Source organism: Rhincodon typus, chromosome 10 (assembly GCF_021869965.1).
Source record: "Rhincodon typus isolate 14 chromosome 10, sRhiTyp1.1, whole genome shotgun sequence".
Classification (NCBI taxonomy): domain Eukaryota; kingdom Metazoa; phylum Chordata; class Chondrichthyes; order Orectolobiformes; family Rhincodontidae; genus Rhincodon; species Rhincodon typus.
This window is the reverse complement of record NC_063341.1, coordinates 12,911,156-12,928,325: the sequence shown is the minus strand read 5'-3', so window position 1 is coordinate 12,928,325 and position 17,170 is coordinate 12,911,156. Positions and strand designations below refer to the sequence as shown.

Below are 17,170 nucleotides of genomic sequence, written 5' to 3'. Positions count from 1 at the left end.
AGTATAAGGTAGGGGTGGAGGTTAGATAGCCGTTAGGTTTAGGGTAAAAGTTCGGCACAACATTGTGGGCCGAAGGGCCTGTACTGTGCTGTACTGTTCTATGTTCTAGTTCCACCTGATATTGTCATGGTTGGATTCCTGGTGCCCTGGGATTCTTCACGTAGCATGTGGGATCTTGCAGTATACTGCACTGCATTACATTCCAGTGTTAATGGTTATACTTTTTTTTGGTTTCTCAGACACTTACCAGACTTGCTTCTCTAAGGACAGTTTTTGAATTGTTGTTCATTGCATCCATTGCTATCACATCAAAATCTGTTGCTCATCTTGTTTCCCACTATCCCAATCGCAGTAGATACAAAAAGATGCTAATTCCTACTAATTGCTGTAAAATTCATCTTCTCTTCTCGTAGAACGTTAGTTATGAAATTTTATGGTTACACCTAATGTTAGAATTTTTTTAGCCAACAAGATATGAGCAGCTTCTGTCCCACTTTAGGAGGTCCGATAAACACTACCTCTCTACCTGGCAGCTGCAACGATGACTCCCTTCTATTCACATGCTTTGTGTGTTTTAAACAGGAGATTGCTCCTAAGATGAAATTTACCGTCCCTACTCTAATTTCTACATTAACTCTTTTTCTTAATACAACATCTATTTAAATTCCATGAAAGATTGAAACTCTGTCCTGTTCACAGCTCCATAAGCTTGCTTGACCTCCTGTTTTACAAAATATATTCTCATTCCCCTTTTTATCCTATAATTTGACTCTGTCCTTCCTCTCCTGATCCTTGGATGTACAAATTCATTTGAGTTGTCCCCATTATTAATTAGGTTTGCTTATTTAGATTGTGAAGCTGCCATTGTTTTTCTCGAAGTCAAGCTGGTGCCTGTCAGAAGTTCTGTTTTTTCCTATTTGTCATTTCAGTCCCCCTTTTTGACTGGAGATTCCTTTCCACTCTCTATAGCTCTTTTTCCTTCTGTTTAAAGGAATTCAGCCAAATTTATTAACGTTAGATGTAGATTGAGTATTGAGAAACTAAGTAATACAATTGCGTAAAGAGTCTATTGTGGGATCATAATTTTCTTTTAATCCTTGCTAAACTACAAACTCTGGCTGGCTGTCTGTTCCCAGGCATCATCTTATCAGACTGTCTATTATAAACGTCTGCAGCTGTGGGTTTGTGCAAAACTCCTTGTATTTTAATTAGTAAGATTCTTGGTTTCACCTGGATCTTGTTACCTTGGATTTATCTTGTGCAAACTACTATTGTCCTAACATATGATCTCCCCTTAATGCTGAACTAAACAAGCTATTTCTATCGCTATCACTAAAAATCATCTTTGCTAATTATGTGCCAACTCCACAGGCAGTCATTTTGTGCCATGTCTGGCCATCAGCTGCTCTAGTAGCCTGGTTGAGGTGCAGTATTGAGTCCATTTGTAAAACTTTCTAAAATCATTGAACCTGGTTTTTTTTTTTGCAACTAAAAGTGCCAGCCTTTGCAGCTTTTTTTTTAAATAACTGCAAACAAAATAATTGATTTGCCCTGGAGGTATGGCAGACTTTGCACCAGAAGAATGTCTCCAATGTTTTCAATCTATTGTATAAATTAAGACATTGAAGCCAAAGTAAACAATTGAAAAACCAGCATAATAAGTGTACTAAATGCCCTTCATCCTACATAGCTACCTCTCTTGTCTTTGCAATCACAGTATAGCATATCAGTGCCAAGCATCCTAATGTTTTACATCCAAGCTTGGATGAATTTAAACTACTTTCTTTGGGATATGTAGGATACTGAAATTTCAAGAGCAGCGGATCCTGGTGATTCTTCTTCTGTGATTCCATCCAAGGATTCAGGAGACATTCCCTCATTTGATGAATGGAAAAAGAAAGTGATGGAAGAAGAAAAAGAGAAAAGTAAGCATTGAAAATACACTGGTCACTGAAATCTATTTTTGAGCTTACCTGAGGAAATAGAAACCTGTAAAATAACTAACTGAGACGATGCAGTGCAGTGCCATCAATCTGGTTCCAAAATTGTGCGCTGCTCAAACATCTAATTTTGCCTTGTCCACACCATCTATTTCAATGCAGTTGATTTTATACTTTGATCATTCTATGTAAAAATTATTAAATCTAAATGGTGTCTGCACGTTTTTAAATGTGCTTCCCTGGTTTGTATAATGTAGATTCCCTCATTATATTAGCCTTAGTTTATTTGCATAACCTTTTGAGAATTACTTCTGGCGTTCAAAAATGGGAAGCCAATTTAAATTTATCACTACTGTGGCATTTTGGTGAATTTAAGTTGAGTCAATGTGATTTTTTTTGTCAAATATAGAAATTGAAGAGTAACTGAATTGGAAGAAAAGAGGTGAAAATTGGCAACTTGTGATTGGGGCCAATGCAAGAACAGTTTTGTATAATATAAATGACTTTCTTTCAGGCCAGTCATTGCATACCTCTAGTGGTGTCCTACATTCTGTGAAAAAGCTACAGAAAAACTTCAATAACTATGCCTCTGTGGAGTGTGGAGCCAAAATTCTGGCTGCAAATCCAGAAGCAAAGGTATTATTCTTTTTCTTTTTTTCGTTTGCTAATGCTGGAGTTAAGTATTACTGAAAAAAAACCATACTTTTATGAAAGGTTTTCTCCTTTTGGATTATCAAAGGTTACGTCATCGAATGTTAATGTCCTGATGAGTGCACAACAGAACTTTTGACAAAAGTTTTTATTTTCAGCAGCAGTACATTTTCCTTAACTGTTGATTTTAGCATACAGATGATGAATGTGTCTCCTTAAGGATGCATATTGTATCCTGTTACACTGATGCTTCAGTTGTGCTGCTACGTGTTTCTGATTCTAAGAGTTGTGCACAGAATTTGTAATGCTGGTTTCATGAGGGTGACTTAAGAGCTTGAATTTATATGGCCATTTTAAAAAAAAAAAAAGTAAACAAAAATATCTGAAAGTACTTTCTAGGTAACTGTAATACACTAAGCCAGAAAATGGATTTGGAAGGATGACCAAAATCTGGTTGAACTGTGGTTTGATATCTCTGGAGAAGAATGAAGAAGTGGAGAGGGTGGGGGGAGATGTTGATAATAGGGGCTCTGCTATCGATTGTGATATGAGTACGATGGATCTGAAAGCTTGCAGAGATACAACTTAACTAGCATTTTGCGTTTGGAAAGCAGCGAGCCAATGTAGATCAGTGAGGACTGATGTTGGACAAATAGGAATTAGCAAAGCTTTGGCTGAGTTGGGGTTTGTCAATGGAAGGGCAGCAAGTGAAATTTGTTTCATTAATTCATGGGATGAGAGCATTGCTAACCAAGCCAGTGTTTATTGCCCATTCCTAATTGCCTAGAGGGTCTGGAGTCACATGTAGTCCAGACTGGATAAGGTTGGCAATTTCCTTCCCTGAAAGACATTAGAGAACCAAGTGGGTTTTTCCTAACAGTCTGGCAATGGATTTATGGTCATTAGACTCAAATCCGGATTTTGATTGAATTGTCCTCAATGTTACCTGGGCCTCCAGCAATAATACCATTAGGCCATCACTTCCACATTAGTCCAGAGCCTCCTGTCATAAAAGGGTGAGACTAATGGAATTTAATTATTTCTGGATAAATGGTACAATAAGTGGGCATGTTCCAGGGTTAACTGTAAGAAACCCCAAAGTTGCTTTCTGGATTATTCCATTCTGTAGTTAACTTCAGTAAAACAGCATTTTCTTGTCTGCCATTTCACCATGGAAATTTGAACGATGTGAAATTATTGTATTCGTTCAAATATGAACAGAATTCACCAGATAACTTTGGACTGGTGACTTGCGGCTTAAATACCCTTTTTAACGATTGGTTAAATTCTGCCATCAACCAGTGGAAATTGTGATTTTGACTTTGTTTATTTTTTGACTATTTGATACTATAACAATCTACATGCTTCTTGCTCTTGCTTCCTGCCTGCCCCTCTAACTATCCCTGAAGGAACACAAAATGCAGCCTCTTTACTTCAGCCTCTTTTTTGCAACCTATTCAATTCCGCATGTATCCATTACAAATCACAGTAAACTCATAATTGAGTTAAAACTTAACAGGATTTGGGATGATTAATCATGCACTCAATGCAATGTACCTAGTGCTTTTATAAATTGGTTTCCTCTTAGTAATTTGGAAATAAATTATTTAACACTAAGTTGACAGTTTTTGTCTTGCATGTCAAATGGTGATATTCTGGGTTTGTATCCAAACACAGTCAGATGACTATGGGTTAGTGCACTGAGTTTTGAGGCTTGGGTTCTAATTTCAGTCCAGTTGGAAATGCTAGATGAATAGTAGATCAACTCTTCTTTTTTTTTTTTTTTTTTTTTGTTTATTACCCAATGTTAAGTCTCGGTACGTTCACTAAGCACATAAGGATTTTGATGTGGGCAACAAAAAGCAAATTCACATTGCAGAAAGGTTTCCTTTCCTGGTTGGAGGTTAACTCGTAGGTGAGCATTGTAATTTGCTGTATGACATAGCAAGCACATCAAAATCTTTTACTACATTGAAAATGATATATAAATGTAGGTGGTTGTGTTGTAGATATTGTGGAAATGCATACTGATGCTGAGCACGAAAATTATTCTCCAGTTCCCTAATTCCTTCTGATTGTAAATGTTCATTAGTTATAAAGGATGAGTGAATGGCGAAACTTCAAACTTTGCATTTCCCTGGTGCTTGTCAAAAGTGTTGATATATTGCAAAAGCAATAGGGAGCAGCTGCACTTGGCCATATACCAATATAAAATGTTAATTCTGTATATTGCAATTCTAACTTGCAGAGCAATTCAGCAATTCTAATGGAAAATATGGACCTGTACATGTTAAACCCATGCAGCGCAAAAATCTGGTAAGTTGTAATTCCTAAAATCTGAAAGGAAACAATGCAGAAATGGAAATGTTACAAAAATAGTTTCACTTGGAAGTGAATACAACTTGACGTTTTAATATATTACATCTGACTTTTTGACATGGGTGATGCACTGCTACAGATGGTCATATTAAGTGTAATTGTCGTTCTTTCCACAGGTTTGTAATAGAGCTGTGTGAGCCAATCCAAGTCAGACAGCTTGACATTGCAAATTTCGAGTTATTTTCTTCTACGCCAAAGGACTTTCTGGTTTCCATCAGTGACAGGTGTGTTAAGTCAGAGTCTGTATAAAAGATGTATGAAGTGTATTTTAAAAAAAAAAAAAAAAAAATCAGTGTAAATGCAACCGTTGACGAAGTACACCCCCCAAAAAAAATACATTTGGTTTAACTCCTCAGTGAATAAAATTCAATTTTCATCCATTTATGTAGTATCTGGGTGTATTGGACAGCTGATTTTCTACACGTCTCCCTCTATGAAAGTTGAAGGTTTTTTAATCAACCTGTTCAGATATATTATGACACAGCTCTGGAGCACATGGGACTTGAACTCTGACGTTCTAGCTGAGAGGTTAGGATGCGACCACCGCACCATACAAGGCCCAGTGAAAGTTGAATTTTATTCTTGCCAGTTTTTCAGATGTATTAAACACTTAATTTAAAATTTGTCCTTATTTTATTTCTCTCTCCTTCATATTTATGCACAGATATCCCACTAATAAATGGGTTAAACTAGGAACATTCCATGCTCTGGATGAGAGAACTGTGCAAAGCTTTCCTTTAGATGAGCAAATGTATGCCAAGTATGTCAAGGTAAAAGTTGTTAGAATGGGAGGGAAAAATGTAAATAGTAATTTACCAACTATTTGAAAGTCTACTGTAACTTAAACAAATAACTGTTATCTTATTTGATGGCAAACTTTGTTTCCAAGAATTTGATGGCATTGCAAGCTGTATTATCCGCCAGATGTGCAAATGGTGTCCATGTTGTTAAGCTTTATTAAGTTATTATATAATCCTAAATGCTGTGCAGAAACATTTTTAGCTTAAACGGTTGAGTTCACAATGTAAAGCTTTTTTTTAGTGGTTTTTCACCTGTTCATTAATTTTTGTTCTGTTTACCATCAGGTTCTTATTTTCAGCTATCTCCACATGAATTTTATTTCAAACACAGTCCCGAGTATGGTTTCAGTTGTTCGGGGCCAGCATTCAATGCTAAATGCTGTACTAGTTATAAAGATCACGTGTGTCATAATGATCTACATTCATCTGGTTTACAATGCAAGTTAGCATTTTGTTTTGGAGTGACTTGTGCACAGATATATCGAGAATAAAATGAAAATTGTAAGGATTGACATTCTTTGAAATTTGCTTTTGGTCGACTGAAATAGTTTCAAAACCATTCTTAATGAAATGTTCAGTTATCTTTTCAATTTTTTCAGACGTGTTACTTTGCCCCTGTCGGCTCCATTGACGTGCTGTTAATGAGTTTGTGTTTTTGAGCTGTTTCCTCTTCACCCCCCACCCCTAACTCTCTCTGTCTCCAAGAATTGCTTGTGTTACCAGTTCCTTGCATACAAACCTGTGGACCCAGAAAGAACCCAATATAAAAATACCTGTGACCTGTTCTGATTAGAAAAGGAATTTTCCTTTTTTAAAGATGCTTGACTAATCGTGGTAAATTCAGCAAGCTGATTTTGCTGTTGAAACCTCCTGGGGATTTGCAGTATGAGCATCCTTCTTGAAGGGCACTTCATTCTATTTTGTAGAACTGCTCAGTTTGTCCTTCTGTTTTAAAAGCTAACATTTTGAAGTAACTTCTTATGACAAAATCTAGGACTTGTGGCCTAGACTGTAGTGCAGAGATTTGCACAGAAGACAAATAACAGCACTGAAGTCAGCCAATTGATGGTATAGTCTCAATGCCTGGCAGTTTCACGTGTATTTTTTAAATGGAATCTAAATAGTATTTTGAACTGCAAGACAGACCACTGGAGGGAGTTTTCAAGTAGCACAATTCATTAAAAGCATTGATATGCAAATATGCTGAAAAATTAATCAAAATGATAGCTTTTCCCAAGATGAAAAATTTCTTGATTGTTTTGAAACCTATGCCAAAAAAACTTAAGGTTGCATTATAGCCCACTCACCTCCAAGTGCATTGTTTGCTTCTTGATTGGCTTGATCTGTTTCATTTTAAAATTTGGAAAATTTAAGTGTTTAGTGCTTTCCCTGAAATGCAGACTTCTCTAAGCATTTATGACTACCTTTGCTTAACCAAAAAGGTGTACTTTTCTTGCTTGCTTTCTTTACTGCTCTTCCGCAAAATGTGGCACTGTAGTACAATACAATGACTTCCTTAGCAACTCGGCAAGAGTCCTTTTTAAGGTTGTAAGGTTTGAGTTGGCTGTTTAGGATGTGTGATCTTCTGACTTGGTGTCTATTGAAGATATATTTACTGAAGAATTATCCTTCAGCGTAAGACCTCTTTTACACTTAGTTGATACTTGCAGTTACTATGTCACTGACTATGTGGCTAGAGAATGTTTGTTTGAAATTGTGATAACAGTGCTGATATAAGATCAAATGGAAATTAATGTAATGTATATGAAAGGCTGAAGATATTTTATAAAGCCTTCAAAAATGAGCAAAATTTATGGTTGCATAAATTATTTTCCAGAACTACTTCAATGTTTTTCAAGATTTCGCTCTTGCTTAGTAATTTTTCCAGATTTGAATATCTGGATAGAGATTGTGTTGTTTATTTTGATCATTCTTTCAGGCCACTTTTTGAGAACATAGTATTTGGAGAAAACCTGGGAAAATTGGAATCTATTGTACTGCGAGCTTGTAGCATGTAGTTATCTATCTTGACTGTTACTACTCTTACTGACATCCTTTTTTTCTCCCTTTCTCTTGCTTCAGATGTTCATCAAATACATAAAGGTTAGCATTATTAGAAGTTAAACATGCGAAATGGTCCTTTTCGGAGGCGCTCCAAACATGCACCAAGTCCAGCATTGCATGCTTTTATTAACAAAATTTAATACATGCATTAGTAAAATAAACATGCTTGCATCAGTGGGGATTTTTCTATTGCTGCACTTCCTGTCACTAAATATTGAGTTACCCTAAGAACACTAAGTTTGGTGAAAATCTAATAAGGCTAACAAGTCTAATCTTCCAATGAAATGGGTAAGTTGCCACTAATATTCTGCATGAAGTGATGGAAAATTTAGTGCAGCTTTGTGCGCTTCTGAAGCACTGAATTGGTGTTTTGAATAATACTAATTCATTTCAGTAGAACTTTGTTTCCAGTGTCACGATGTGATAGACCAAAACCCATTTTCAAATTTTAAAAGTTGATTGATTTATAATGTGCTTTAATTACACTTTTGAAATATATGCTGAAAACTTCCAAGTGTAAATATATAGCATTGTATCAGGCAGCTGCTGCCTGATTTTGAGTTTTTGACTTGATTTTCACATTTATAAGGGTAAGTACTAGTTTTTATTTTATCCTTGCATCTATCAAAAGCCAAATTGGCTAGCTTAATTTTAAAGTTTTCTTTTTATTTTTGAGCCTTTGTTAACTTGGTTATTTTCAGAAATAAAAACAAGTGCTAAGTGTATATTAAATACTAGAGCAGTGTTTTGGAATCTACCTACTTTTCATCAAACTGGAGTCCCTAATGGTCAACAGCTTTCGTGTTTTTTTAAAAAAGAGCCATTTTCTGAATTGGTTATACTTTGGTTGGGAAGGGGTGGGGGGCTGGGATTGAAGGGTTAAATGATGTTTCAATCCAGCAATAAACAGAAATATTCTGGGAACCTGGTTTGAATTCCACTATAGCAATAATGAAATTTAAATTCCATGAAAATCTGATCCAATTATCTGATGAATTAATGGAAAACCCCAATGTGGAAACGACTGTCCTGACTGCTCTGGCCAATGTGACTTCCAACCCCTGTAGTTGACTGTTAACTACCATCTGGGCATTTTTTTTAGGAATGGCAATAAATGCTGACCAGCCATCAATGTCAACATCTGCAAATTATTTTTTTTAAAAAGACAATATTTTCAAGCATGTAACATTCTTGAATGTCTGTGCTCCTCCTCCCACGGTGTTCCTTTTTGAAGGGAACTAAATATGAGCACATTTCACAGAACATTGTTACGTGACCCATTTTGTGAATTATTTGAATTCATCATATGTTCCTTTTAAATCTTGTTGTTCTTTGAAATAGTGTGCAAAATGAAACTGCATTGTGTAGAACTTCAATGAATTGCTTGGAATTGTGATCTCATTTCCAACCTATCCCAACTTTTGTGATTCATCAGTTGAAATTCATTTGTGCTGTAGATAAATCATATCATCCTAATCACATTCAATAAATAACTCACCAGGGCTCATCATTAAACCCAAGTCTTACAGCTTCCAATGAGCTTATTTTGATTTCTTGAGTATCCCATACTTTGATTGCATTTCAGTTTTTAGTGATTTGTTTGAGACAAGTAGCGAAGGTTGTTTTGGCTTGTCGGAGGCTGTGTTTCTAAACTTTATTCCACATATAAACAGTTGCGGATCTCTTGGTTTGACTTGATAGATAAATGTCTGAAGGCATTTCGCTTTGCTTTCAGAGAACATTGGGATGCAATAAAATTTTTCAATTTTTTTGGGAGATGCTTTCACGTCTGTTAAGCTAGAGAACCCTTTTACGCACATATGTACATTGCAAGTTGTAAGACTGGTTCAATACAAATGTTTACCTCCTGCAGTTGTTTCCCTTTTTGTTGTTTTCACAAATTTCACTTGAAGTAACATGCTAACGTGTTTTCTGTTATCCAAATATTTTGTTCTGGCGTCTATTTAATTTGGAAATTCACTTGCAAGAACTTTCCACATTTTTATCTTTAAATGCTTACTTGATTTGTTGGCTAATGCCAATTCAGTATTTGTCTTTTTTCTAGGTGGAATTAGTATCGCACTTTGGGTCAGAACACTTCTGTCCCCTTAGCCTCATAAGGTAAGGCAATACTTGAGATTTATTGACTGCGTGAACCAGTGTTAAGTTTTTTTTTAAAAGGGTCACCATTTGAGTCAGGTGTCTTTCCTAAGGATTGCTCTGTGGAAAAAGGGCTTAGCATGTGATTTAATTGTGGCAGTTGTCAAATGGAAAACAAACACAGTGGAAGGTAGCTGCAGCAAAGACAAACCTGGATAAAAATGTACCTTTGTTTGATTTGAGATAGTCTTGGTAACTTGTTACTTATTCAAGTGCAATGCATGAAGATTTTAACTTCCAACAGAATCAAAGCAATGAAGTGTGTCCTAGTGAAGTAATTTGCTAAACTTGAGGCATCCAAACTGTAGGCTTTGGTAGTTTACAAGCTTTTTTTTTGTGCTGAACAGGTTGCAATTTATTTCATGTGTAACTATTATTTTGAAGCAGTCTTAGTTACAAAAATCCAAAACCAAAATCAATTTGATTTGCAAGTTATTTGAAGGTACAAAAACCAAAAGAATTGGAGGGAAAAATATAAACAATTGAAGCAGTGCACAATTTGAATCCAAATAAAGTTTCAATCATTCAGTTGCTTTATGAAGTTGAATTAACTTGGCTTTCCTGCAACTTATTTTCTTGCTTCCTTCCCTTGCAAGTAAAAGAGGGCTGACGGTAGAACACTGCATGACTGAGGGTGAGGTGGCTTATTGGCTGATGTTCTTGAACTACTTTACAATATTAATAATGCCAGTAAACTCTTTGCAGGGTGTTTGGTACCAGCATGGTTGAGGAATACGAAGAAATTGCAGAATCACAGTACAATGCAGAACGCCTTGAATATCTTGATGAAGATTATGGTATGACTTTTCTAAAATGGTATCTCCGTCTTCATGGGGGTTTACTGTTAGCTACTTTTAAGTTGAGGTGTCAAAGGAAGTTAATAGAATCTTTTACTTGAATGTTAATTTCACTAATTTTTCAATGTATAATCATTAGCTTTAGTAAATGAAAACTGCAAATATGATTTTTAATGTTTGTCTTTGTTACATGAAACAATCTCATTGCTGTAAAATGCTTTTAGCTACTGGCCTGGTTTTAATGACCTGTTAAAAACACAGATATGGCAGACAAATTGAAATAACTGTTAAACACTGTTATATTTGAAGTTTGTAAACTTCATTTAAGGGGGGGTGTTGGTTAACTCAGTTGGCTAAATGGCTGGTTTGTAATTCAGTGATGCTAATGCCGTGGGATACAATTCCTGCACTGGCTGAGGTTACGATGAAGGATTCTCCCTTCTCGCCTCACCTGAGGCATGGTGAGCCTTGTTAAATACCACTAATTGCCCCTCTCTGAGAAATCAGTCCCATGGTCTAGTAATACTATGGCGACTTCATTTGTTTTACTTTTTTTTTGTTTAAGTCCTGTTTTTTGCAGAGCAGTTATGCATGCAAGGTGGTTAAAAAGTTAGTTTTAAATACTTCTCTGTACAGTCAGGATTCCCCAGCAAATGTTAAATTGCAGAATCCCACCTAATGTTGGATACTCTTGCTACAAACCTGATTGTTAATTGTCACTAACTGCTGCATTCTTTATATCAATACATAGACCAATTAGCGCTTGTCGTAGAGTATGAAGTGTTTTTGTCCTTTATTGTTATCTTGGTGAATTATCCTGTTGAATGCAAGATGAAAAATCTTGACAAAATGTATCCTCACCAGTACTCCAGTTGCTGCTGTTAAGTGGTGAAACATGACATCTGATTCATAAGCGGTAATGAGATGATGAGCTGTTGGTTCAGGGGTTAATATTAACTAGATCACAAAGGTATCTCCCTCTTGTTCTGTTGTATCGAACCACGGGACCTGGTAGCAACTGGGCTAAGTAATTTAAGGTTTGCTTAAAAAATCACATCTCCGGCAGCATAGTACTGTTGGAGTGCTATATTCAAGTATCTGTCAATGTTCTTCCAGTCCCTGGCATGACAGAGAGTCCTACAACGGAGCCAGGAATGACACAATTTTTAGTTAAGATAATTGATTGGCTATAACTGAAGTAATCCAACATTGAGTTGTCTTAAATTTCTGCCCAAAGAATTGATTTTTAGGTTGGAAGTCCCAATACTTTTAAAGTTGACTTTTTTCCTTTTCTCTAGTCTGAGCAGAATTAAATGATTATTTCGTATCCCATAAAATTCATGTTCCAGGGGAGTATTGTGAAGCATTAGAATGTATTTTTTTTTAATATAAATCAGTTCAAAGTAATGAACATACTAAAAAATCAGACCAATGGTTAAGGGAAGTGAGAGATTCTTCAAATTTGCTGCTTTTGTAATTGTAATGTGATCTTTTGAATAAACACAATGTATAGAAATTTGAGGCAATACAAAGCTTTCTTTTTTTTTAAAAAAACCCATGGGATTTTAATCTGAACCATGACTTTGAAGTTATTTTTGATACTGAAGAGCATGCTGTACCTAATTTTCTCTTTTTGCTATGACTTGTTTAAAATAGAGCACTTAACTACAAATGTAGCTTTTTTTTTTATCCTTGCATCTGCGTACCTAATGTCATTTTCTGTACAACACTTCTGGTATGATGAGGCACAGTTATCTAACTTGCTTTGGTCAGTCAAGGCACCTTTTCAAACGTACTCAATTTAGATAAATATCCAAATGGGCAGCTTGAGAATGGAGAGAAGGGCTTTGGTGGAGTGAGACCTTTTTTCTTTAGAATAAAGATGGTAGCTCCAAAGTAGTCTTTCAAAAATAAGATACAATACATCTGTGTGTAACAATTTCTTGTTTTGTGTTCTTGGTCACCATTAGACATGCTATGTTGAATGGTGCAAAAACAAATCACTAGAGAAACTTGGTGAGTCTAGCAGCATCTGTGGAGAGAATGCACAGGTAACATTTCAAGTTCAGTGGCCCTTCAGAACTGGAACTTCTATACCAATACAGGAAGTAGAATGATGGCTTAAGCGTAAATTACATCGTAAGGAAAAATGTAGATTTTTTTTAAAAATGGATCTAGTTGATCATATTTGAGCTTCACCTTGGACAGTATAATGGCAACCCCTTATCCTCAATATACACTTCATTATAGTAGAGGGGATGATTAAAACAAAGCTGGAACTTAAGTATCACTTAATGCAAATGTGACAGTTCAGGATGTTCATCAATCCAAAATGTTTAACTGTTTTTCTATCCACAAGAGTCACTGGAAACTATTTCCAGCATTTTCTGTTCACCTTTTATTTTCCAGCATCCTCTGTACTTTGCTGTTTATCTGGCAGTCATTGGCTGCTTTTCCCATTTAGACGACACCAACCATTCCAAAATTCGTGGACCACGAATAAGAATGGCTAATGATTCCACTGCCTGGGAAATTGTAGAAGGCAGTTGAGGTGACATGCTTTGGAAGTCTTGCTTAGTTATGGTGCCTTGAAGAGACCTGAAGGTCTGATAAAGGGAAATGAGCTTACGCAAACAGGAGCTTGTTCTTAATTTAGGAAAAGTGTCGGCTTTCTTTGTTTCCTGTTTTGTGTTTGGATTTTGGCAGCATGTAATTGCATTGTTTTCCAGAGTCTTGAAATTGATTCTGGGCTCATGGAAAGCAAAACTACAGTATGCATTTGTTTCAAAAATGGAGAATGGCTTTGTCTACAGTTACACCGACTGTGTGGAAATCTTTAATCTGGAAGCAATTTTGACAGCTGTGTTCTTCAACTAGCAGCTTATGCGCTCTATACTATCTAATGTTTGCATGTAGCTGTTGTGAAAATGTAATGTCATTGCTATCAAACAGATTACCCACTGGATTATGGCACCCGAGAAGAAAAATCCTCAAAAAACCTACTCGGTTCAGCCACAAGTGAGTTTTTAATCAATTTTCTTATTCCCCATTTTGATCTGTCATACAGTAAAGGGTGAATTTCAAAAATTTTGACTGCAAATCTGTAGGTTTGAATTTGGGTCTTAGGAAATCTCTTCCCCTTGTCTCCACCCAGAGCCCTGAAGTTAAGTTTGTTCATTCTTTTTGCCCTTTCACTTGTTCTTAGGTTATCATATATTTTGCTCAGTCTTCCAACTTGTATGCTTGCTGAAATGTACATTCGTATGAAACTGAGTACTGAATATTAACATCTGACCAGTGCAACATATATCATGGTCCCCATTTCTCATTTTCAAAACCTTGGTATTTGTCCAGACTGGAGTATGCAAAAATTTCTTCCTTTTTTATGTAGAAAGATACCTGAGGAAAGCAAAAAGGTCAACAAGTTAATCTACTCCATTTAACTGGGCTGGCCAGTTGGTTCAAAGAGTTGTGTGACTGGTTTTCAATATTGGATCTAATTAGGCAATGCTGAAGTGCCCTTTAAGTAACATTTTGGATTGTGAGCACCAAAGAGAAATGTTATGTCTTCAAGGCAAACTAATTTTTGAGATCACCCTTCAGGAGACTTTGATACGAAGTACAGTACTGTTTCTTACCCTAGGACAGACTACAAAATTACCGACATTATAGTGCCATTTGTTTTCAGACACTTGTTTAAATCTTGTTTTTCTAGAAGATGAGACCTTTTGCCAATCTCTTAACATATGTCTTCATGACTTTGTAAATACTCTGCTGATTTGTCATAACTTGAAATCTTTTGAAAGTGAATGTTTTTGGATTTTTTAAAAACATATGTAGGAACTGAAGTATTGCATCAGTAATGCGATACTGGCTTTTGGATTTCAATCACATCTGATCAATAACAAATGAAAACATGCACTTAAAATATTTTTACTTAAAGGAGAAAAACATTAGAATATGTGCACACAAACTTAAAGCCTGGGTTTAGATTTAACTTTACCCAATTTATGAAGCTAGAACAAAAAATGTTGTTCCTTGATGTTACTACATCATTCGTCAAAGACGACTTGAAGGTTTATTCATTTTTTTGTATATTTAAGTAAGGGAAACTGGAGTCTGCTTTGTATTTTTTTTTCTTTTTAAAAGTTCCTGATTTTTTTTTAAAAAAAAGTACGTAACAATGGAATTAGTCCCTAGTTGCTTTTGTACTTCAATTCTGTACCAAACTTGCTAAGGGCAATTTTCTTTAATGTCAGGTAAGACGGATATGACTTAAATGTCTGTAGTTCCAAAATTATACAAGTGTTTTGGTAATTGTCCAGTAATTCATTTACCACGGATTGAAAATATCAAAATAATATCGCATTTGCACTCTTGCTGATAGTAATCTTTGGCTAAGCAATTTAATTCCTGGCTGTGCTGAGTTAACTGATGCCAGCTGGTACTGTGCTCAATGTTAGAATTGTTGATATCATCTTAAAGTAGACATGAAAATTATTTTTCCTGAAGTTAATCAATACCCTGAACAAAAGTCTCTAGATCAAATGAGGACAAAACTAACTTGCCAGTGATGTTCCCTGTGGTCACAGCATATTTGTGCTTTTTGGGTTAAAACTTTGGGCTATGTAGTAGCAGGAATGCAACAAATATTCAGCACCTTCAGCAGTGCAGAGGAGCAAATGAATAAGAGAATTGGCTGTGGGAGGGTGAATAAGATTAGGCCAGGCAACTTGTGGTTAGAAGATAACTAATCCCACTGGTCCAGAAGAAGATATTTAAACTTTGCCTAACAAGGTGTAGAGCTGGATGAACACAGCAGGCCAAGCAGCATCATAGGAGCAGGAAGGCTGACGTTTCGGGCCTAGACCCTTCATCAGAAGTTCATTCAGCTCGACACCTTGATTTTCAGATTTTCCAGCATCTGCAGTTCCTACTGTCTCTGATTTAAACTTTGTCTGTTTACTGCTGCTTTAACAGCATTGCTGATATCACACTTCAGCTTATTGGTCTAATTAGTGCCTCTGCTTTTGATGGGTTTTGCTATCATGCATGATTCACAACTAAAACATTTTTATTTGCGCAGTCATGAGAGATAATGTATGATGACAGCAGCATTGATGTGACAGTGATGAGACCTGATGGAGTTAATCAGTTGGAGTGCTGCACAATGTCAATGCCCTTTGGAATGGTGATCAGGGCATTGGCAACAACATGATGGATATCTAAATGGCGATTTTGTATTCACCCGCAGGAAGTAAAAGCTTGTATTGTATTGTGTATTGAACTTGTCCATTCAGCGAACTAGTGCACATTACGCAGTTTCAATGATTTTAGTGAAACAAGGAATTTAGTAGCGAATCCACTCACTCAAAATATATAGCATCAACATTTTTGCAGGCTCTAACCAAACTTGAACCCAATTAGCTAAGCTTGACTTTTTGATCCAAATTTATTTCTGAAGCTGTCTGTCTATCTTTGGTATCAGCATGCAGTTGTGAACTTAACAGCAAAACGTTTTGCTAAAGACTTGTCAAAAATGCTGTCATTGCTACTGAGGAAGAGCTTGCATGTTTAGCAACGTTCTAAAAAGTAGGATATGAAAGCCTCGTTTTTGCTGAAGTGCACTTTTTTAAAATTGCTTTTATATATGCTGTGATAACTAAATGTTTGGTTCTTGACTGAGTAAAATAGTTTATCAAAAAATTTCTGCAAAACTGGGCATACGAAATAACAATTTCATTTGAAGTTAAATTATTGCATGCTAAAAGACATGTAACATTCAATTGGGTGTTTAAAGTGGCTTAATTGAAATTTGTTAAATGAATGAAGGACTTTTTTTGCCTTTTCATAAATCCCCTATTGAGTAAAGTCATAGTTGTTGAAATATGTCCAAGTGGCATTGAGTTGTCCTCTTGTGAACATCATACGGATGCTTTTTGAGAAGACTCATTTGAAGGTATTTATTCCAAAGATTGAGTGGTCTTCATTTTAATTGTCTCTTATTATTGTGATCATTGCCTGTATATTTGTGTATTAGATACAATTTTTCACTTTTGGAGCACTCTTCAATTAATTGTTCAAAAGATCTTTGACTTTGTATTGAAATTGCCATTTTGCTTTAGAGTGAGCAGTGAAATATTTGAGATAAGTGCAGGGCTGGATGAACACAGCAGGCCAAGCAGCATCAGACGAGCAGGAAGGCTGACGTTTCGGGCCTAGACCCTTCATCAGAAAAGGGGGAGGGGAAGGGGGTTTTGAAATAAATAGGGAGAGAGTGGGAGGCGGATAGAAGGATCTCCCTAACCTGTTCTTCCTCCCACCTATCCCCGCCTCCCACCTCAAGCCGCACCTCCATCTCCTACCGACCAACCTCATC

General features: G+C 36.1%; 1 protein-coding gene across 1 annotated transcript in view; it reads left to right on the top strand.

Annotated features, from left to right (window-relative positions):
- Positions 1-17,170, top strand: part of suco (SUN domain containing ossification factor) — a 42,460-nt gene that overhangs the window by 4,231 nt on the left and 21,059 nt on the right. Inside the window, exons 2-10 of the mRNA XM_048602046.1 lie at positions 1,799-1,925; positions 2,455-2,576; positions 4,840-4,907; positions 5,087-5,194; positions 5,635-5,740; positions 7,853-7,873; positions 9,900-9,955; positions 10,700-10,791; positions 13,744-13,809. Coding sequence (XP_048458003.1) covers positions 1,799-1,925; positions 2,455-2,576; positions 4,840-4,907; positions 5,087-5,194; positions 5,635-5,740; positions 7,853-7,873; positions 9,900-9,955; positions 10,700-10,791; positions 13,744-13,809 — 766 coding nt within the window. The remainder of the gene's footprint in view (positions 1-1,798; positions 1,926-2,454; positions 2,577-4,839; positions 4,908-5,086; positions 5,195-5,634; positions 5,741-7,852; positions 7,874-9,899; positions 9,956-10,699; positions 10,792-13,743; positions 13,810-17,170) is intronic.